The sequence below is a fragment of the Marmota marmota genome, unplaced genomic scaffold (assembly GCF_001458135.2).
Source record: "Marmota marmota marmota unplaced genomic scaffold, marMar, whole genome shotgun sequence".
NCBI lineage: Eukaryota > Metazoa > Chordata > Mammalia > Rodentia > Sciuridae > Marmota > Marmota marmota.
In genome coordinates, this window is record NW_026000174.1 from 55,431,277 (window position 1) to 55,454,151 (window position 22,875).

General features: G+C 36.3%; 1 protein-coding gene and 1 non-coding gene across 2 annotated transcripts in view; both read right to left on the minus strand.

The window, feature by feature from the left end:
* Nucleotides 1-22,875, minus strand: part of Ckap5 (cytoskeleton associated protein 5) — a 102,944-nt gene that overhangs the window by 3,685 nt on the left and 76,384 nt on the right. The window contains exons 25-42 of the mRNA XM_048788216.1: nt 21,676-21,870; nt 21,172-21,307; nt 19,449-19,537; nt 17,597-17,722; nt 15,936-16,085; nt 15,446-15,649; nt 15,129-15,264; nt 14,390-14,583; nt 12,953-13,125; nt 11,619-11,792; nt 11,266-11,386; nt 5,224-5,403; nt 4,366-4,553; nt 3,459-3,534; nt 2,568-2,756; nt 2,334-2,471; nt 1,748-1,831; nt 1,501-1,660 (exon numbers count right to left, since the gene is read on the minus strand). Coding sequence (XP_048644173.1) covers nt 1,501-1,660; nt 1,748-1,831; nt 2,334-2,471; nt 2,568-2,756; nt 3,459-3,534; nt 4,366-4,553; nt 5,224-5,403; nt 11,266-11,386; nt 11,619-11,792; nt 12,953-13,125; nt 14,390-14,583; nt 15,129-15,264; nt 15,446-15,649; nt 15,936-16,085; nt 17,597-17,722; nt 19,449-19,537; nt 21,172-21,307; nt 21,676-21,870 — 2,713 coding nt within the window. The remainder of the gene's footprint in view (nt 1-1,500; nt 1,661-1,747; nt 1,832-2,333; nt 2,472-2,567; nt 2,757-3,458; nt 3,535-4,365; nt 4,554-5,223; nt 5,404-11,265; nt 11,387-11,618; nt 11,793-12,952; nt 13,126-14,389; nt 14,584-15,128; nt 15,265-15,445; nt 15,650-15,935; nt 16,086-17,596; nt 17,723-19,448; nt 19,538-21,171; nt 21,308-21,675; nt 21,871-22,875) is intronic.
* LOC125612187 lies at nt 14,786-14,894 on the minus strand. Its single transcript, XR_007342527.1, has one exon. It is a non-coding gene; the product is annotated as a small nucleolar RNA SNORD67 (small nucleolar RNA).

Below are 22,875 nucleotides of genomic sequence, written 5' to 3' on the forward strand. Positions count from 1 at the left end.
ATGTGCCTGGCAGCAAAACAGATAAAAATCTTTCCCCTGTGGATTTTAAATTCTATCAGAGAGACAGACACTGGACAATGAACCTAATAGATACTATATCATATGTTATGTTAGAGGTGGTTAAGTGCTATGGCAAGGTGAGGGTTAGGTTGCAAGTTTTAAATAAGGTCTCATTGAGATCGCAATATCTGAACACAGATGTGCAAAGAAGAAAGGAAGCTAGTGAATAAGGAAAAGCACTGTACATAAAAGACACAGCCAATGCAGGGGCTGGGTGGGGCCCTGGGTTCAGTTCCCAGCAGTGGGAAGAAGCAATCCAAAGAACCTAAGGTACATGCCTGTGTGTTCTGGAAACAACACGGGGGCTAGTGGGGCTGGAGAGTAGTAGATGAGGTCCCAGAGGTATGAGGGGGTAAGACAATGCAGGGTCTCTAAGACCTTTATAAGGGCTTGCTTTTGTTTCTGCTGAGTGAAGGCTTCTGGAGAATGTTTGAGAAGACTCATTCTGATGCAATGTGTGGTTGTGAATATTGGAAAGCAAGGGTGGAAACAGGAAGATCAAGCAGAAGGGCAGTGCTACTCTAGTCCAGGTGAGAGGTAATGATGTATCTGACCAAGTAAGAGTACAGGTGAGTGACTCCGGAGGCTGAAGCAAGAGGTTCACAAGTTGAAGGCCAGCTTCAGCAACTGAGGAAGACCCTGTCTCAAAATAAAGCATAAAAAGGGCTGTAGTAAAGTACACCTGGGTTTAATCCCCAGTGGGAAAAAAAAAAAAGACCAAAAAAGAAAGAAAGAAGGAAGGAAGAAAGGAAGGGAGGGAGGGGTAGGGAGGGAAAAGATTTCCATGCATATATGAGTTTTTCAGGACGAACCCAACTACTATGTATAACTAACAAAGCTTTAATTTAAAACAAACAAAAAAAAAACAGAGCCGGGCGTGGTGGTACATGCCTGTAATTCCAGCGCCTTGGGAGGCCAAGGCAGGAGGCTAAAAGCCAGCCTCAGTAAATTAGTGAGTCCTTAAACAACTTAGTAAGACTCTGTCTCTAAATAAAATATAAAATAGGGCTGGGGGGACTGGGGCTGTGGCTCAGTGATAGAGCGCTCGCCTAGCATGTGCAAGGGTTTGATCTTTAGCACCACATAAAAATAAATGTATTAAAAAAAAAATAGGGCTGGGGATGTGGCTCAGTGGTTGAATGCCCTTGGGTTCAATCCCCAATACTAAAAAAAAAAAATATATATATATATATGGAGAAGTGTGAATGGATCCTGAAAACATGATTTGCAGATAGAGCCAAAAAGATTTCCTGACAGAGGAATTCCAAAAGCTCAGGTTCTAACCAAAATAGAAGAAATAAGTTTTCTTCAATCAAAATGGAAAAGAGTACAAATGGAGGAGGTTTGATTGGAATATATGAGCTTAGTTTCTGACGTGTTGAATTTGTGAACCGTGAGCTATATTGAGCTTACTCTTGAAGTTATGAAAGGAAACCATACCTGTTGAAGTGGGAATACGGCCTTTGCCCTCCCTCTCCATCTCAATCACCCGAAGGCCTCTTTCAACATAGCTCTGGAAGAACTGAGAGGAATTTTTCAGAAATGGTTCAATGTCAGCATCTGAATATTTCTTCTTATATTCATATAACTCTGCTAGGCCCTGTAAACAAGAGGTGGGGATGGATACCAATTAGTGCCCCTTTTCCACAAAGCAGATCCTCATTTGGTTTAATATTTCCATTCTCACCTCTTTAGTGTTTTCTTTAGATCCAATCTTCTTAAAAATCTCAGCTAAGAAATCATTCACTTTGGCCTTTGATGCTTTTTCATCCTGAAAAATTGCAAAGATATAAGAAAGGTCGGGTTAGACTTATTAATTAGGAGCCAATGGTTGGATATGAACAGAAAATATCTCAAAGTCTGGACCTTAATGGTATGTTCCTGCAGTTAACGGAGACACCAGCACTGCAGAGTCTGCAGCAGAACACCACTCTGGGTTATGGATGGCTCCATTCCCTGGTTTCTACCTCAACTTGATGAAAGTGGATATCAATTAAATAGAGCTCACAGTGTATTATCAGTACCACTGCTTTGGGCAGAGGCGCACACACACACAAAAAAACAAAAACCTTCCTTGAGGACTAAAACACCACATGATTATTAGTAGTTTATATTTTAAAATTTCAAGGTGGAAATGGTTACAGCATCACAACAGGAGACTAATTAGATCAATCCCTCACCTTGAACCTTCAGTCTCCGGCTGACCTAAATTTTAGACCAGATCTTTTCCAGTAAAACCTCATTCCCTCAATCTTTCCTATCAGGCCACTCACTATTCGAGATGCTCCCTTTTCTGTCTCCTTATCAGACTTGCTCCCAGACTGGTCCATACTATGCTTCATCATCCGGCAGAGGTGGGCCTCCAGTTCAGACTCATTCTTGTTGTCAATCATCGTGAGGTGGTCTAAGATCTTAGGGAGAAACAAACATATTCAAATAGTAGCCATGTCCTTTCCATGATGTTCTTTCAAGCACCCTTAGAGATTAGTTGTTATTCTCTCACTCACCTTGGGTCCTTTTAATTTGCATAAGGTGTGTAGCAAGGTTTTTAGGGTCCTTATGGGAAATTCACTTTTGCATTGCTTCAGTTTCTCTTTGGGGAAGACCTTCATGAAAATGTGAATGTCCAGAAGAATTCTGTCCAGGTTAATGCTATTGATAGTGTCAGGCAATAGTCTAACCATTCTCCAGAGACACTATTGAAAAAAGAAGTTAGGAGTGACTAAAGAATGAGGACAATTTTTCATTATTCATCTTCTCAAGCTCAGGGGTCATATTTAAAAGATGGTCAGGGATATAAATGTGATCATATCCTTCCAGTTCAGCTGCTACAACATGAAAAATTTTAGTCATTTCATCAAGTCATGGAATCAAGTGTGACAAGTCATCCATCTTCTCATCTACCTCCACTTCTCCCTCCCACTCCCCAGAGACAGGGGACATCATTTAATACTATGAAAATGTGGACCTTAGTACCTGAAAATAATTTAAACTCCTTAACTAAATCTAACCCAAGGAGACAAAATATTTTATACTACTGCAGTACAATAATAATATTATAATTTTATAGATATGATCATTTGGAGTCTTTTGTGAAAGAGACCAAAATATTATAGGGCTACACACATATTATTCCCCCTCAAAGAAATGAAAATTTGTCTCATTAAACTTCTTGCCTTTTGATTCTAGGAAAACTGGTAAAATAGCTATAAAGTAGCTCTTCCTTTTAACTCAGGCCAAGAAATTTTTGGCCTGAGCTTAGTGTATAAATTGGAAGATCAACTATATTTTTTATTGGTTTTGGTTGACTCAGCCAATGTCTTAGCTCAAACTTCCTTTCCCCATATTTAACAAAGTGATTGTGTCTTTTGAAAGAAATCAAATGATTTCAACTTTACCTTCATAACAAGCTCTGAGAATTTGGGAGAACTGGCTGTTGCTAGTAGGCTGTCTTGGAGCAAAACGAGTAGCGCACTAGAAAAACCACCAACACAATAGCATTAGTTAAGTTTCAAAATTCATTCTAATTAAAGTCATTAATCAAAAGGCAATATGTGAATATACTCAGGAACTGTCTTTTATTACTTGACATTCAATTTTTTTTTTTTTTTGGTACCAGGGATTGAACTCAGGGGCACTCAACCACTGAGTCACATCCCCAGCCCTATATTGTATTTTTTAAGTGTCAGGGTCTCACTGAGCTGCTCAGCACCTCGCCATTACTGAGGCTGGCTTTGAACTCGTGATCCTTCTGCCTCAGCCTCCTGAGCTGCTGGGATTACAAGCGTGTACCACTGCGCCTGGCTTGACATCCAATTATTAAAAAAAAAAAAAAAAAAAAAAAAAGTCATCATTTAAGCTTTCAGCACTCAGTAAAGAGATAATGCTTATCATTCTATTTTTCATGTCATTGGTAGCTGAGAGATATCTACTTGAAATGTACACATTAGCAGATGTAACTGACATATTTTATAGTCCTCTTCTAGAAAACTCATGGTTATTACTTGGCTTACTGATTTGATATTAGTTTTAGGGGTTATCCCTGGCTAGAATACCTTTGGTCCACGTGGAAGAAGAGTATTAAAAAAAAAAACAAACAACTTATTAAGCAAACCTCAAATTACAACTGATCCAGTGACTTTCTTATTTCTTTCTTTCACTGAGCTATATATCTCCAGCCATTTTTTATTTTGAGATAGGGTATTGCTAAATTGCTCAAGGTATTGCCAAGTTGACTTTCTGATTTCTAAGTGTAGACTAAAGAGAGGCTGTTTCTAGAATCTACTGCTAAAAGTATAAATATACCTCAGGATGTTGGTCTGGTCTGACTTCTCCAGAACCTTTACCACCAAGAGGTTCACAGAGCGGATCACCTGTTGTCCTTCTTCTAGATCTTCAATACGAGAATCCAGCATTAAGGTGATCAGGCCATGCATCAGGTCTTTCAGTACTCCAGTGGAGGCTTCCCGGGCCAGGCTCTCTATCTGAAATAGCTATCCAGTCCTAACTGTGTTAGGGAGGTTAAAACTCAATATTTGGAGCAAAGATGATAAGTGTGGTGGCATATCCTAACAAACATTCAATTATATTATAGTTTCAAAGCTCAGTCTTGAACCATTATATGGAAGTATTTGATAATAGCCAAAATTCTTTTTTTTTGTGTGTGTGTACTAGAGAGTTAACCTAGGGGTGCTCAAACATGAGCTTCATCCCAGCCCTTTTTCTATATTTTGAGATAGGGTGTTGCTAAGTTGCTTAGGACCTCATTAAATTCCTAAAGCTAGTCTTAAATTTGTGTCTTCCTGCCTCAGTCTCCCAAGTTGTTGGGATTACAGGTGTGTGCCACATCTGGCTTATAACAGCATTTTAAAAGACAGCACATTTATCTGTGAAAAGCCAAATAGGGATTATACTGTTGATGGAGAAACTAGCAGGAAGCAGAATTTTGGATAGCAGGTAAGCATTCTACTTTATACCCTAATAATAAAGTAAACTGGAATGTATTCCAATACACAATGCAAGTAAGCATCAGCTTGCCATATACCATGTATGGAAAATTATGTCAAATGACTCACTGTAATACCCGCACTGAGAACCTCGTTTGAGAAACTGGATGGGAAGAAAAGATCAAAGGGAAGCTCCAATTCTGCAGAGGTGGCTTACCGAAATCATGTTGCCAATGATACAGCTATACAACTTGATGATCTCATCCTTCTCCAACTTCTCGTCTGCCATATGTGTGTTGTAGATGAGTCTTAACTGCATGAACGTGGCTATCAGGAACTGATCAATGTGGCCAGACATAGCTTCAGCTTTGTCTTCCTGTCTCAGGACCTCATCTATCTGATAATAAAAATTCCAAGATTTATTTTTCATATTTCGTACTGAAATCACATATAGGAGTTCTATAGAGTATATTAACAAAACACTTCCAATATCTTACCTTTCATAAAGCTTTGTGCATAAATATCTAGTCCTTATAGATTCAAACATTCAACATATATTTACTGAGCAAGATACTATTAAGTGAATTAGTTGTGGATTCTATTCTAAAAGGCTCATTGTCTAGTTCAGGGAATAATAATTCCTATGTTTAAATGTTCAATTTATTAAAAGAGTTCCTTTTAGACTCCTTATAGGACTGATATTAGTATCTCCAGTCAAAAATAAAAAGACTGTATAAAGAAATAAAGGCTGGGCATGTAGCCTAGTAGTAGAGTGCTAATCCAGTATGGTGGAAGGACCCGGGTTAGATCCCCAGTGCTAGGGAGGAAAAAAGTAAAAGATTAAAAAAAAAAAAAAAAAAAAAAAAAAAAAAAAACCNATCCTCAGCACCACATAAAATAAATGAATAATGGGGCTGGAGTTGTGGCTCAGTGGTAGAGTGCTCGCCTAGCATGCATGAGGCACTGGGTTCAATCCTCAGCACCACATAAAAATAAAATAAAGATATTGTATTCACGTAAAACTGAAAAAAAATGAATAAAAAAGGTCTTTTGTCCAACTATAACTAAAAAATAAATATTAAAAAAGAAAAAGAATAACCATTATAAACCAGCTATGATGGTGCACACCAAGCCTGTGATCCCAGTGATTTGGGAGGCTGAGGCAGGAGTAATATAAGTTCAAGGTTAGCCTTGGCAAGTTAGTGAGACTGTTTCAAAATAAAAAGGGCTACAGGTGTACCTCAGTTGTAGAATGCTTACAGTAGATATACTTGTCTGCATCTAGTTTTCTAATTCAAAAGAAAATTATAAAACAACCCTAAAGTTAGTAGGAATAATCTATTTTTAAATGTTGCATAATAACCCATGTATGCATGAACCAAAATTTACTCATTCTTTCTCTTACTAATGAACTTCCAGTGTTTCTACTTTGGCTGTTGTCTAATAAGTATTTTTGTATGTATATGTGTGTGTGTGTACATATATATGTGTGTGTGTGTGTATATATATATATATATACACACACACACACACACACACACACGCTTATGTGCTTGTGGTTTTATTTCTAAGAGNAAAAATAAATGAATAATAAAAAAAATAAAATAAAATTATAAAAAAAATAAATGAATAAAATAAAGATATTGTGCCCAACTTAAAAAAAAAAAATTAAACAAAAAAAGGACAGGGGATGTGGTTCAGTGGTTAAGCACCTCTGGGTTCATTCCCTGGTACCAAAGAGAAAAATTAAAGAAGATTATTGGTTGGGATTGGGGTTTAGCAGTTCAGTGCTCACCTAGCATGTGCAAGGCCCTGGGTTTGATCCTCAGCACCACATAAAATAAATGAATAATGGGGCTGGAGTTGTGGCTCAGTGGTAGAGTGCTCGCCTAGCATGCATGAGGCACTGGGTTCAATCCTCAGCACCACATAAAAATAAAATAAAGATATTGTATTCACGTAAAACTGAAAAAAAATGAATAAAAAAGGTCTTTTGTCCAACTATAACTAAAAAATAAATATTAAAAAAGAAAAAGAATAAACATTATAAACCAGCTATGATGGTGCACACCAAGCCTGTGATCCCAGTGATTTGGGAGGCTGAGGCAGGAGTAATATAAGTTCAAGGTTAGCCTTGGCAAGTTAGTGAGACTGTTTCAAAATAAAAAGGGCTACAGGTGTACCTCAGTTGTAGAATGCTTACAGTAGATATACTTGTCTGCATCTAGTTTTCTAATTCAAAAGAAAATTATAAAACAACCCTAAAGTTAGTAGGAATAATCTATTTTTAAATGTTGCATAATAACCCATGTATGCATGAACCAAAATTTACTCATTCTTTCTCTTACTAATGAACTTCCAGTGTTTCTACTTTGGCTGTTGTCTAATAAGTATTTTTGTATGTATATGTGTGTGTGTGTACATATATATGTGTGTGTGTGTGTATATATATATATGTGTGTGTGTGTATATATATGTGTGTATATATATATGTGTGTGTGTGTGTATATATATATATATATACACACACACACACACACACACACACGCTTATGTGCTTGTGGTTTTATTTCTAAGAGATTTCAGAGTATAATTTATCTGGGGAATATAATGCTTATTTTGGGTGCTGGTCCTTGTGCATGCTAAGTAGCTATCATTGAGTTACCCCCTCAGCCCCTATAGTAGGCACTAACAATTCATATTTCTACATTTAACACAAGAGAACTGCTTTTCCAGCATCTTTATCAGCTATATGTATTACTATTTTTTGCCAGTTTTATGGTTTAATAGTGATTATCTTATTTATTTAATGGATCCTTTCTTTCTCTCTCTTTCATTCATTCGCGGTGCTGAGGATCGAACCCAGGGTCTCGCATGTGCGAGGCGAGCACTCTGCCACTGAGCCACAAACCCAGCCCCTGTTTTTTATAAGCAGCAGCACTTATTTTTATTTTTTAATTATATAGCGCTTCATGAGTGAATTCTAATCTTATTATTTCCTACTTTTAAATTCCTTCAGATTTTTTTCCCCTAATTTCTATGGTTACTAAATCTTTATTTTAGTCTTTCATGAATAATAAATGCATTTCAGGCAGCATACCTTTCTTGAGTTTTACTTTTTTCCCCCCATTTTGGTACTAGGGATTGAATCTAGGGCTGCATCTCGAGTCCTTTTTATGTTTTAATTTTCAGATAGGGTCTTGCTCAATTGCCCAAGCTGGCCTCAAACTTGTGATCTTCCTGCCTAAGCCTCCTGAGACTCTAGGATTACAGGCATATGCCATGCATCTGACAGAATTTTACTTTTCCAGTAGTTTTGCAGTGCACTATTTTCCTATTCACCATCAGAATTTTTATCTATTTATGTATGTATCTATTTTTGTGATTCTGGGACTTGAACCTAGGGCTTCATTCATGCTTAGGCAAGCACTCTACACTCCCCAAATCATAATTATTTTTTGGATAAGAAGGCTATTTAGGGGCAATTTCACACTTTCAAAGTAGTCAGTATTTCTTATGACACTATTTAAAAATTTATTGGGTTATCCAAAGAATTTGGACACTAATTTTATAGCATTTGTTAAGGTTTTCTTTATATGATTTATTTTTGAAAATGTTCAGTGGAGATATGGAAAACAAATGATCTTTTCTGAGATTGTAAAGTTCCATGTATGAGTACATATTAAATTAAATCTAGTTTATTATTTTCTAACACTCTTTTTTAAAAATTGTTTTAAGAAAATGTTGGTGGATCTTTATTCTATTCATTTTCTTACAAGTGGTGCTGAGAATCGAACCCAGTGCCCCACACATGCTAGGCAAGTGCTATACTACTGAGCCACAACTCCAGCCCAATATTATTATTATTATTTTTTTTAACTGTAGTTTAAATATCATATAGCATAAGGTACAGATCCTAAGAGTACAGCTTAATGACATTCTTCAAGTGTATACATCTGTGTATCTGCCATTGAGAATAAGCTCTAGGACATCTATTACACCAGAAGACCTCTTCCTGACCCTCCAACTTGGTACTGTTCCCTCCACCAGGGTTACTACTATATCTTATTACTTTTCTTACTACTATCCTGACTTCTAAACTGATAAAATTATTCAGATTTCCCTGTATCTTTACTTATGGAAAATAACTAGTCCCAGCAATATCTACTGATTAATCAGCATTTATGAAGAGATTTTTAATGTCCTCATCCCTTGGATCAGGACAGTATCTTAATAACAGTGACTCTGTAACCTCTGCTGATATAAGTCTTCTCCAGTGTGTTATGTTTTAAAATTGTCTTTGTACTTCTTAGGACCTTCCATCTCCCAGATACATTTTAGAATAATCTTCTCAAATTGCAAACAAACTTTTTGAGATTTTGATAGGAAATGCACTGAATTTATGGAGTAGACAACTGGTATCTTTCTAATCCTGAATCTTGTAAACAGTATATTTCCATCTGGAAATTCTCTAATGTCATTCAATAAAGCTTTACAGTTCTCTGTGAAGGTCTTATATACATACTGCTTAATTTACTCCCAAGAACTTAGCATCATTATTGTTGACAGTCCAATCTTTTTTAATTTTTATTTTCTTTAGCATAATAATGTGTGTGTGGTTTTTTTTTAAAAATGTTTCTAGCAATACATAACAGTAGAATGCATTTTTTTTTTGGTTGGGGGCTACCAGGGATTGAACTCAGGGGCACTCAACCACTGAACCTTAGCCTTTTTTGTATTTTATTTAGAGACAGGATCTTACTGAGTTGCTTAAGTCCTTGCTAAATTGCTGAGGCTGGTTTTGAACTCACAATCCTCCTGATTCAGCTTCCCTAGCCATTGGAATTATAGGTGTGAGCCATTGTGGCCACTGTGCTTGGCAGTAGAATCCATTTTCACATAATTATAAAAGCATGGAATAGATCCTGTTCTAATTCAATCTCTGTACCCTCCGTTCCCCCACCCCCTGGCTCTTCTCCCTCTACTGATCTCATCTTTTTAATATGGGGAGAATTAAATTTCTTTTGGTCTCAGGATTGAACTTAGGGTTGCTTTACCACAGAGCTATATACCTGTCCCTTTTCATTTTTTTATTTTGAGACAGGTTCTTGCTAAATTGCAGAGACTGGCCTTAAACTTGTGATCCTCCTGCCTCAGCCTCCCAAATGCTAGGATTATGAGTGTGGGCCACCACACCCAGGGTTGATTCATGTTTTAAAAATTGTAACACACACTCTCCACATTCTGTGCCACCCCACACATTATACCCCATACCCAACACATGTGGACATCTTCCTCACCTTTCATGGGTTGGCTCCCTGCATGGACATCCTCTTCAACCTGCTTAGGCTCTGACTCCCAATTCTCTGCCACCCTTCTTTTAAGGACACCCTCATGATACTTGGGGTTTGAGATCCTCAGGCTGGGCCACTATAACTTCCTATTCTCACCCACTCACCACAACTGTGGGTGTACATCTAGCTCTGCCCTAATAGCTTCAAGATCGGACTATTAAGGAAAGGAAACAGATGAAGAAGGGAACAATTTTTTAAAAACATGTTGCTTCTGTTAGGGATGCAGCACAAGCATAAAGGTGTTTGATTAACACGTATAAGGTGCACATGTGTGCGCGCGCACACACACACACAGTAGCTTCTTTAACATTTTCTAATGGTTTCCTATCATTCGTAAAATGCAAACAACTTACCCTTGGACTTGTCAAGAAAGCCCTATATGAAGTGGTCACCCTCTGCCTCTCAAACCTCATTCTATACCATTGTTCTACTCCCTGCATCCTATGCCCATATCTACATGCATCTTCCACTATTTTCTTGAACACAGAAAGCTCATTCCTTGTGTACTAGCTGTTCCCTTCATTTGGAATGTTCTTACCTCTTATCTGCATATCCTGTTATTAAGACTTTCCCTGATCACTCAATCTAAGAAATTATTCAGTCCCTCTCCCATCACCCCACCTTTACACAACAGTTACTACTACCTGACATCTTCTTGTTGACTTATCTCTGTAAACTAAATTCTAAGTTCCATGACAGCTGGTCCCACTGGTCCCATTCCAGCATCTGTGCATAAATGCAATTACAAAAATGCAAGGTTTTATTACAGCTATGCCCTTTGAGGCAAGTGATGACTGAGTGTACTTTTTTCCTCACAAAAGTGACTTGGCTGGGGAGCAATTTATCATTCTTATAGTCTTTATGTTCACCAATGGAATTACTACTGTGGTGAGCATTCCCATTACCTGTGTCAGAGCTTGGATACTTGTGTTGATGTCACCACTGGCTACTTGGGAGATAATGAAATTGATTGTGGATGCTGTATTACTGTGCATATCATCAAAGTGTGGAGAAACAGCTCGGATCCTAGAGAGTAGAACAAAGGGGAAATTCAATCTCCATTACAAAACATTCCAAAAAGTGGGAATTATGCAATTCCCCTCTAGAACCAGGTCTTAATAAAAAAAAAAACTGCTATCAGCCAAAGAGTAATCAGTTCTAAGAAGTTTTAACTGCACATTTCCACTGAGGGCTCTTTTCGGATATATCCTCTGATGATCATTAACTGCTTATACTTAAATAAATAAGTTGAACTTACTTGGGTTCAGGAATAAGGACTGGTTCAAAAATGTCATCCAGTTTGTGCTGAACAAGTTCTGGCATTTCACATCGAACTGTACCATTGTCATTCTCAATCTCATCTAGATCCAGCTGGAATTCTCGGCGAACCATTTGGGCTGCCTCAGGATGCCCACTCATGCTTCGGGCTTGGCTAAAGGAAGCAAAAAGAGGCTCCTGAACTAAGACAGACTTCTTAATCATAGGGCAAGAGTACAACTGCCAGCTAACTCAAAGCTTCAAGACAGATGTTCAACTTCTGGTTTCAGCCCCCCTGAATGATTGAAGTCCTTGAGTCTAAGAAAGGTACCTTAAGCAATAACACTGCACTGGTTCATGAATGTCCTAAGAGAGTAGATAAGTTTAATAGTACTTACATTACCAGCCAAGTTAGAAGTATTATCATTAATTTGCTAAAGTTAACAAATCTTGTACTTAGTTCTATTCCATATGGAACAGAAAATAACGTGTATTTATGATTCAGACTCACTATGTATAGGCAAAAACAAAAGAAAAATATAGACTAGCTGGTGTTTTTCCACCAAGTTAATCAGTGTTTAAGTTTTTCTAATCATAAACATTGCATCAGTCCATGCATACTTTGAAGGACAGTCACCCCTTTTTAAGCATCATCACTCAACAGGTCATGGCCAGCATTATATCTCAGAAATAGGTATGTGATGTTTCCAAATTCAATTTGGTTAAAATTATACTCATGACACAACCCAAAATAGAGCTGTCTTGCTTAGAAGGCAGTATTTTGAGTCCCAAGCCAATTCTGGGTTGCATACTTTTTATTTAGCCTTATTTCAAGAACAAGAACCTGAGCACAACTAAATATAACACAAGGAAAAAGGCAAATCAGTTTTTTAGCCACATTTTAGTGAGGTGCCATTTCTGCTATCTACTGGACTTTTATGGCAGCCATGATATTTATGAATACCATCTCTCCTGGTTATAAACTCTAAGCCAGTCAGCCTCCAGAGGGGATGAATCCATTTTAGAAGTTAGAAAGATATAAGAGCCCTGCTAATAAAAATTAGCAGGCAGTACTTACATCCTATAAGTGCGATACATAATTCTGTCCACGGAAAAGCAGTGAAAGAAGGCACAAGACCATTTAGAAGTGGTTTTGAGACAAAGACAAAGACAATGAAGACTGAAAGATTAAACATTTGGTTACAAGACATTTACCCAGACACTCTGTCATGCATGATAATGACAAGAACTCAAGATTATGTTACAGGACAAGCTCTGAGCACACAAAGCTAAGTCCATAGAGATGCTCCCAGACAACTATCTCCATCCACATACTTGAGTTTGGAGGACATGTCTTCAGCAGGTCCCTTGCGTAGCATGTTAGCATTGGAGCTTATGTTCTGCATGCGCTGAGGTTTCTCTTCCACCTGTTTCATTGGTGCAGTAGAGGGTCTCTTTGCAGATCGCTTAATCCTCTCCTCAAGCATACTCATATCCTTTTCAGAAAGCTGTGAGACCAAATTTAACTTATTAGCATATCCATCTACAAAAATATGTGGATAATTAAAAACCTAATTAGAAGATTCAAGAATTATCTATTTTCCTGTTGAAGCTACTATGCTAGGATTTTACTTTCAAAAACACTATATTATTATATAACTGCTATTAATATCTGCCTACCTATAATAACAAGAGAAATTATAAAAAAAGGAAAGGATACAAAAATAAACTACTGATAATTACAATTTTATTAAGAGTTCAAAACTTAGAAGAAGTTTCCTTGTTTTTGTTTTGTTACTACTAACTTGCTGGGTTGATTATGAATAAGAATCTTCATTTCTGGTCATTTATAAAATTCCCACCTGTTTTCTCTCTTTCAACTGGGTGGCAGTAAAGATTTGATTAGATATAAGTAAATTAATTTAAGTGTAGGGTATATAAATGGTGCTAGGATGAGGTAACTGGAGTGAAAAACTGAGTATTAGCCACAGTACTGACTGGCTCAAAGGAAGCAAGGAGTCAGAAGCAGAATCAAATGTGTCTGAAAAAGTAGCTTGGAGCTGTAGCTCAACATGTTTTCTTTTCCTTTTAAGATGGGGTCTTGTGAGCTGGGGTTGTGGCTCAGTGGTAGAGCGCTCACCTAGCAGGTGCGAGGTCCTGGGTTCTATCCTCAGCACCATATAAAAATAAATAAAATAAAGGTATTATGTCCAACTTCAATTAAAAAGTAAATATTTTAAAAAACCCACAAAAAACAAAAAAAAAAAAGAAAAGAAAAAAGACGGGGTCTTGTTATTTTGTTCAGGCTGGCCTCAAACTCACAATCCTCCTGCCTGAGCCTCATGAATAGCTAGGAATACTGGCATGCTTTTGATATGACAGGTAATAGTAGATAAAAAGTACTCCCTTGGGAACTATGTAACTAAAAACCAAATGTATTAAAAATTACAGAGCAGATTGCTGCGTAGAATTTAAATCCTAGACCAGCTCAGATTTCTTCATGTATAAATAGCTCTTATGTCTAAAGCAAACTGCTACAAATAGAACACTAAGAAAAGAAAATCTGATTTCCAGTAAAACAAAGCATAAATGGCCTTCCATTATTAGAGAATCCTCAATTGTCTATCTGGATTCTAGGATACATTGATGAGTCGAGTTTACTAACAAGTGGAAAAACTTAGGTATAGTTGATACTGCTGGACACTTGGCACCTAAGACACCTTGGAATACTTTTTATAAAATGCTGACACCACCCAGAGAAAAGTCACTCACATTTCCAATCAGTTTGAACACCTGATCTCCATGTACATTGTATACTGTTACAATGGTGTTGAGTGCAGCATTTCGTACAGCATTGTCTCGGTCACCTATGTGAATAGCAATCTCTTTTAAGGCTTTTCCTGGGGTTGGCTGGCAAACATTCATGCCATAAGACTCGACTAGACATCCCAGCTCTTCCAGGCACTCTGTTGGGGAGAAAAAGAACTAGATTACTGAGAATCAATGCACATGTGGCATACTGCCTTCTCTTTTATAGGAAAGATTCCCTTTGGCATACACGAAGATTAAAATCTTATTCAAGCTCTACCTAGAGTTTTTTCTTGTATTCTGCCTCTTCTCAATGAAACAATGGTATTATAGAAAGTACTCCTGAAAGAAACGGATGTCTGTGAGTCAGATGGCCCCTGTGCACCTGATTTTGTCACCAGGGTAGTACTGAATGGTGTCTGTATCACCTGATACCGACTCCATCAGTGTGCAACTCATCACTCTCACAGTCTAAATCAAAAGGTTGGCATCAACTACAAAGACACTGAAGAAATGTCCTTGTGTGTCTACAAACTATTTCTACAAGGGGGTCACTGTTGTAGACACTCACATCTAAATTTTAATTGTATAGACTGGTGGTATACCTCAGTGGCAGAGCACTTAACTAGCAAGGCTCTGGATCTGATCCTCAGCATAATAAAAAAAATAAAAATAAAATAAAAAATAAAACAGTCTGCTTCACCTGCTCTCTGCTTAGAGTTTTTGGATTTGGTTCCTTCCATGATGAAGGGGAACATCTTGCTGGCTGGGTAGACAAGGCACATCCGATTCAGGATGGCACGAACATCTTTACGAATGACATCCTTTGGTTCTCCAACCTAGTCAACAAGGAAAATTAAAGACTAAGCAAGATCATTCCTTGGCCACATCATGCATTACTGTATCTTGAAAGAGGAAAGGCATGAGGATATAAAAGAAAAAGAAAGAGGGAATAAATGTACAAAAACTGAAGTCAATTGGGAGCTTAAGCAATCTCCCAGGGTGAGAACAACATATTACCTTGAGGATGAGATAGGGAATGAAGGAAGATGCTTCATTCTCAGTAAGATGATATTCCTCTTCACTTAGCAGGGTGAAGAGCAATTTTAAATATTCCAGTGCTTTCATTAGGACGCTTGTATTGGTGTCAAAAAAACGTAGGGTAAGCCATTTTAAGATAAGATCCAGGCAACCAATGACACCTTCTTTTTCACTCTCCAAGTGCTTAAAATAAAACAAAACCCCACAAATGAGACCGTATAAAATTTTAAATTCTATCAGGCAAATACTTTTAAAATTTTATTGCATCCTTAAGAAAAAAAAAAAAAAAAAGCTAGATTTTTAAGCCTTCAATTAAGACCTAAGAAATAAACACACTCATTTATTTATTACATAAGAACTGAAAACCTGGTATATTCTACTTCTTCTTTCCAGGCACTCTGATTATTTTATAGGGCTTAGTATTCTCACATGACTGAGATACATGCACATTTAACTATTGCAGACTTACATCAACCATGACAGCAAGGGCCTTATTGTGATGCTGAAAGTCTGAGTGAAACATCTCATCTTGTAACCATTTAGCTACACAGCTAGACATTTGAGTCTTGAGTTGTTCAATATATTCATCCCGTGGGGTAGTAAAATTCCACTTCAGCACCTGAAAAAAAAAAAATTACAGAGAGTCTGGATATAAAGTATTAAACTGAAATGAAGTAGAGAGCCTTATTTAAAGCAGCTGCAGGACTCAATAGATAGCTGCAGGACTCAATAGATATTTTAATTAAATAAGATTCATTTGTAAGTAAATACGAACACAAAATGTCAATTAAAGATGTCATATTTCTGGAAACTTATTAACTCTGAAAATGTTATAGGAAAATAATTTTGAGCAATTTTTACTAGAAAAGTCAGTATTATAATTATATAATACAGTGAAACACAGCACAACTTTAATAGAGGAAAAATTTTGAATATTAAAATTGAAAAAGCACGTACCATTTTTTGGTATTTAATACATATATACATAAAGACCTACATTCAAAGACGTTTATGGCTGCACAGCTTGTAGTTGTCAAAAACCAGAAACAAGCTAAAATGTTCAACATAATGGATTGGTGATAAAGAAGATATGCATATATAATGTGCCAATAAAAAGAAGTCACACACAGAATATTTATGATATTTTAAACATCATTAAAAGCAAAAGACATAGAACAAGTAGTACACTCTCTGAGGAGGGAGACAGGAAAGAAAGACATGCTTTTCATAGATACTTTAAAGACTATACTTTGTACTTGTTATATCATTTGAATTTCTGTTTTTAAAAACAATATATAAACTGAGCCGATGCAGAGGTGCACACCTCTATCCCAGTGACTTAAAGGCTAAGGCAGGAGAATCATAAGTTCAAGGCCAGCCTTAGCAAATTAATGATGAAGCTCTAAGCAACTTAGTGAAAAAGGGCTGGGTATTAGTTCAGTAGTAGAGCACCAGAGCTTAATTCCCAATACTGTAATAAACAAAAAATTTACATATTTTTGGAAAAACAAATTTTAAACACTTAATAAAACCAAAACAATGATTTTTTTTTTTTTTTGCTTTGGTGGAGCTGAGGATCAAACCCAGGGCCTTATGTATGCCCTGTAAAAGATCTTCTACTAAGCCCAAGTGAAGTGATTGATCTAATCAAATATATATTTACCAAATCTTCATTTCAAAATACTACATACAGGGACAGGATTGTTGATCAGTGGTAGAGCGCTTGCCTAGCATGTATGAAGCACTGGGTTTAATCCTTGGCACCCCATTAAAAAAAATTAATAAATAAAGTTATTTTAAAAAAAAGACATTACATACAAGAAAGATAAAGCAGCAGTCCATTGCATGTGTTCAATTAGTAAAAACAAATGAATACTTATAATGTTTGATTAAAAAAAAAGCAAAATACTACAAAGTTACTTCTACTTAGAGGAAAAACAGGCACTAGGTCCTACAGTACTTTTTGTACCAATTACTGTTCCCGTACAGTAATCTTTGAGAATAAAGTACTATATAAGTAAAAGATTCAGTTAATTATCAGATATTTCAAAATATGAATTTCATTCAGACTGCAAAGCTATTTATAAGTAACAAAATAAAACAAAGATAAGCAAAAAAACTCTTCCTTACCTTCAATCCTTTTTCATCTTTCATTCTTTGCTCCTTTCCATTTGAAACAATAACAAAAATAGGCCCAGATTTGTCTTCATCTTCCTTTAAGCTGGTTTTGCTTGGCACTTTCTTTCCTTGTATACCCTACAACCAAAGTTCAGGGAATATTGATTAGTTAGGCCACTTCTACAGAATATGATGTTGCTGCCCAGGAAAAGGGCATTTTTACAAAAACCAGAGACATCTCTCTACATTATATTCCAACATGAAAGAAACAGTTAATACAAAATCTTGCACGTAATACATTTTTGTACTGTTTTCTCTAGAACTATCAGTTAGCTCTCGAGCTGGCAAGAAATATAGTTGGAAAAGCTATTACCTCTCTTAGTCTGAGTCACAGTCAATTTTTGTTTATTGGATAATTCTTTGCTTTCTTGAAATCTCTGATATTCTTTTATCTTTCATATTAATGATATTTTGAATGACATTTATACATTTCATATCACTTAGTTGAGAAAGCTCTTTTATTTCTCCCTATATTTACTTAATGTATCTATCAAAACAGCATAACTGGAGCCCCTTTGAACCTTCTAAAGTTGGTAGAAACACTTTAATGCTTATTCACTAATGTAGTTTTTAAAAATAATTCAAGATTTATAATCTTTGTATCAGGTGAAAAGAAAATAGTGGGTTACAGTACATATAATTAAGGCAAAATTCAAATTTCATTACTGGAATTATTATTAGTATAAATGTAGCAAGAATTTACTATTTCTAGTTGGCCAGAATTTCTTTCTAGTCCAAACATTGAAGTCATTAATCAAAACAAATATGAGATTGCTTATGTAAAATTGTACACTGCAAAGATAGGGAAAAAAAATTATGGCACTTAGAACAGAGTCAAAAATACTTCAATGCACTTGTGATCAAAATACTAAAATAAGCACTTGTTCATTTTAGGATAAGGAAGGAAGGATAGGAAAAGAACAACTTCAGTGCATAGTTTAGAAGATAATTACCCATTTAAATAACTCAAAGCTAAAGGACCCAAGCAGAGGGAAGAAAAATGGACAACTGTAATATATTTAAAGAAAGACTAGAAAGTAGCTATCTACTCTATGATGTGAGTATAATAATAAGAGTACTAAGTAATAATCTTATAATTTTTCATCCATTGCATATAGTTAATGAAACTGTTTTCTTCATTTAGATTTACTACTATTATACACTTCTATAATTTTCCTTTTGTAAGTATTAAATAATCAACAGTCTGAATGCAATGACCAGCTCAGAACTTTGATAATAGTAACTGATAATTTGCTATGATTCAAAAATTAAATGAAAAAATTACCCGGGGCTTAGTTAAAAAATGAAACACAAGAATGTATTTCTTTAAATCATCCAACTCTGCATGGTTATTGAAAAAATTAGTGATTCAAGTCCCACTGGCATAAGGACAAAAGGTATTTCTTCTAGACTATCAGAGCACCTTCTAGTATTATGACTTAACTGAGCCAAATTGGAATAAAGCTGATTACTATTCTTCTCTCAAATCCGTATCAGTCTAAAGTGACCATTCTGCATATGCTTCCTTCTCTTTTCACTACTGCAAATCTTCCCTAGAGATCTGTATAACAGGAACCATGAGAGCAGGGTATCTGTTGGGGGGTGGGGGGGTCTTACTAAAATGGACTGGAAACATAGCTCAATGGTATAGTGTTCCTGGGTTCAATCTCAAATACTTAAAAAAAAAAAAAAAAAAAGTAGTGATGTTCTATATACAATATGATCTTTCCTAATAGAATGATAACGCAATATGTAAAACAAATGCAAGAGCAAATCTACATCTAAGTACACTAAGTTAACACACCTTTACTTTAGAGGAAACCCCTGGAGCTTTGGCCTTTCTCGGATCAGGTTTAGCTTCTATGGTGCTGGAAACAGAATCTTCAACAGGTGCTTTGAGAAAGAAAGCATGTAAGATAAGGGTAAATTCTAATAATAACCCTTTTTATTTTGGGAAGGTTATACTATGATAATAAGAAAACCAACCAGCAGTCAGATCAATTTATAAGGTATTTTCAGTTAGATTTTTTTTTTTTTTACTAGTCTTTTTTCTCCCCAAATTCCTATTTAACATAACCTTAAAAAAGTAATTCAGGCAGGGATAGTGGCACATGCTTATAATTCCAGAGTCTCAAGAGGTTGAGAGAGGAGAATCGAAAGTTTGAGGACAGCCTGGGCAACTTAACAAGACCCTCTCTCAAAATTAAAAACAAAAAAAGTGATGGGATGTAGTGCAGTGGGACAAAGTGTTCAATCCTCAGTACTGGGGGTATAGGAAGAAAAAAGAAAATTCAGAAAGTCTACATCTCCTTTAACAACATTTAAATGGCAGTTTTAGCCAGGTGCAGTGGTGCATGACTGTAATTCTAGTATCTAGGGAGTGTGAGGCAGGACCAGTGCAAGGTGAAGGCCAGCCTCAGCAACTGTAAGACCCTACATCAAAATAAAAATTAAAAGGATTGGGGATGTACCTCAGTGGTAAAGCACCTCAGGCTTCAATCTTCAATATCAAAAACAAAAAACTCCTGTAGTTTTAAAATTATCTTCAAATAAGGATTAAAAAATCACTTTTTGTCAGATTAGTACTGCCTTAATTGTAGTGTCTGTCATCTCTGAAACTGATTACCTGGGACAATGAAATTGAGATTCATTATCTTATACGTAGCAATTCCAATAAATGTTAAACCTGAATATATATGTTGATATGAAGAGTTTTATAGATGCAAAGTTTCTAATTTTATAGCATCAATAATTTTTAACCTGCTAAAAAGAATATTTTTATGTTTAATCAAGAAGTCTTTTTTTTTAAATATTTTTTTAGTTATACATGGGCACAAAATTTTTATTTTGTTTATTTATTTTTATGTGGTTCTGAGGATTGAACCTCACATACACAAGGCAAGAGTTCTCTCACTGAGCCACAACCCCAGCCCAACAAGAAGTCTTGAAATGAAGTGATTACAGATTATACATTACAGAATTTTAACATAGGAATGAAGAAATTGAGAATATTCCTTTAAACATTAGTAGGGGCTGGAACAAAGTTCAGTGGTTGTGTGTACTTTGTATGTACAAAGCCCTAGGTTCAAACCCCAGCACATGCACACGCGTGCACACACACACACACACACACACACACAATAGTAAATATTTGAATGGATTAGTAAAAAAGCAGGTAGCCAAGTGTGGTAAAAGGAGAACTCATTTGTGACTTAAGTAGAATTTTAAGCTGGCTATTTGTCCTTTTGCAAGTCACTAACCTCTTTGAGTTTCCTCATCTGCTAATAAAGTGGTTTAAACTAGATGTTCCCAATTCCTACTCTAACTGGAATAAACAATGTTAGAAAACAGTTGTAGAAATCTTAAAAACAGCATAGAATACTTTGAGAATTACCCTTGGAAACCAAATTAATCACTGTCATAACCTTAGTACAATTCCTGGTTCAATAAAAGGATGAAAACTGGATATCTTTTAGAGTTTCCTCAGGTTATTTCCTTTCCCTTCAACCTTCTCAAAACAGAATTACCTGATGTAGGCTGGAATTTGGCTGGAGCTGACCCTCCCATTGGTTTGGATGTTGCTTTAGCAGGCGCAGCAGGCTTGGCTGGCATGTTAGCTTTGGCTTTCTCTAACATGGCCAATACTTGATCTTTAGAAGTTGGCTACAGAGACAATGTAACATAAGTGAGAGGTAACATAAATGGTATACTCACACTAAGCTTACTAACAGATATGCTGTCAAATGACTGAGCTGCTAGTTTTGAAATACCAATGAAGGGAGGCAGCACTCAGTGCAAGAGAAACAATACACATTATGAAGTCACACTCAAGTTGCTATCATTCTGGAAGGTCATAGTTTTCACCCTGTGGGGCTGGTAGACTCTCAGAAATTCTACAATGCTAATTATTTTATTTTTGCTCTCATTAGGATTTCAAACTGAGTCTCACAGTAGGTAAATATGATACTTTGCTTATATAAATTCATGTTCAATAGTTTACTAATGGCTTTAACAGCAGCAGCAAGTGGTACCTTTAGTTTCCCAGTAGCCTTGGCCATTTTTTCATATCCTAAGTGCATCATAAAGAATGGCAAAGCATCTTGGGCCTTCTTTCGAACATCTCCATTTCGATCTTCTAGGCAGGAGTAAAGATGAGGAACACATAGGATAAGGTCTGTGGGGGTGGAACGAAGAGTAGGTAGTTTCTCAGCCAGCCAGCCCAGAAGCTGCCAAAAGAAAGAAAGATTAATCACACTTCAAATGGAAAATTGTTATTATTTGTGATCTCAGGCTTAATGATTTCATTAGTTACCAACACTGAATTAATTCATATGCTACAACTTTCTAATATGAAATCAGTATTTTTTATTGCTCAAGAACATTGTTATGTTGCTGGGTGCCACAATGCATGCTTGTAATTTTGGCAACTCAGCAGGCTGAGGCAGAAGGGTTGAAAATTTGAGGGCAGCTTTAGCAACTTAGTGAAGCCTAACCGAGTTAGCAAAATCCTTTTTCTTTTCTTTTCCCTCTCTTTTCTTTGGTAGTGGGAATTGAATCCAGAGGTGCTTTACCACTGAGCCACATCCCTAGCCCCCCTTTTTATTTTAAGATAAGGTCTAAATTTTTGAGGCTGAACTTGAACTTGTGATCCTCCTGCCATAGCCTCCTGAGTTGCTGGGATTATCAGCGTTTACCACCATCCGCTATTTAGCAAAGTTCTGTCTGAAAACAAAAAATAAGGACAAGGGATATAGACCAGTGGTAAAGTATCTGTGGGTACAATTCCCATACAAAAAACAAAACCAAAAACATTTGTGTTACATTAAAATAATACGTGCAATGATGACAATCATCTTTTTTTTTTTTTCACACTTCCAGCCTTTTATTTTATTATTTATTTATTTTAGTTATTGGTGGACACAACTTCTTTGTATGACACAACATCTTTGTTTTTTGTATGTGGTGCTGAAGATCGAACCCGGGCCGCACGCATGCCAGGCGAGCGCGCTACCGCTTGAGCCACATCCCCAGCCCCATGACAATCATCTTTAAGAAAAGGACATAGGATCATCTTTGGGCATTACATTATAAAGTTTTAATAGTTTTTTTTTTTTTTTTTTTTTAATGGTATAGCAGTAACCTGGAGTATTCTACCACTTGTTTTTATTTTGAAATTGGGTCTTACTAAATTGCCAAGGCTGGCTTCAAACTTGTGATCCTCCTACCTTAGC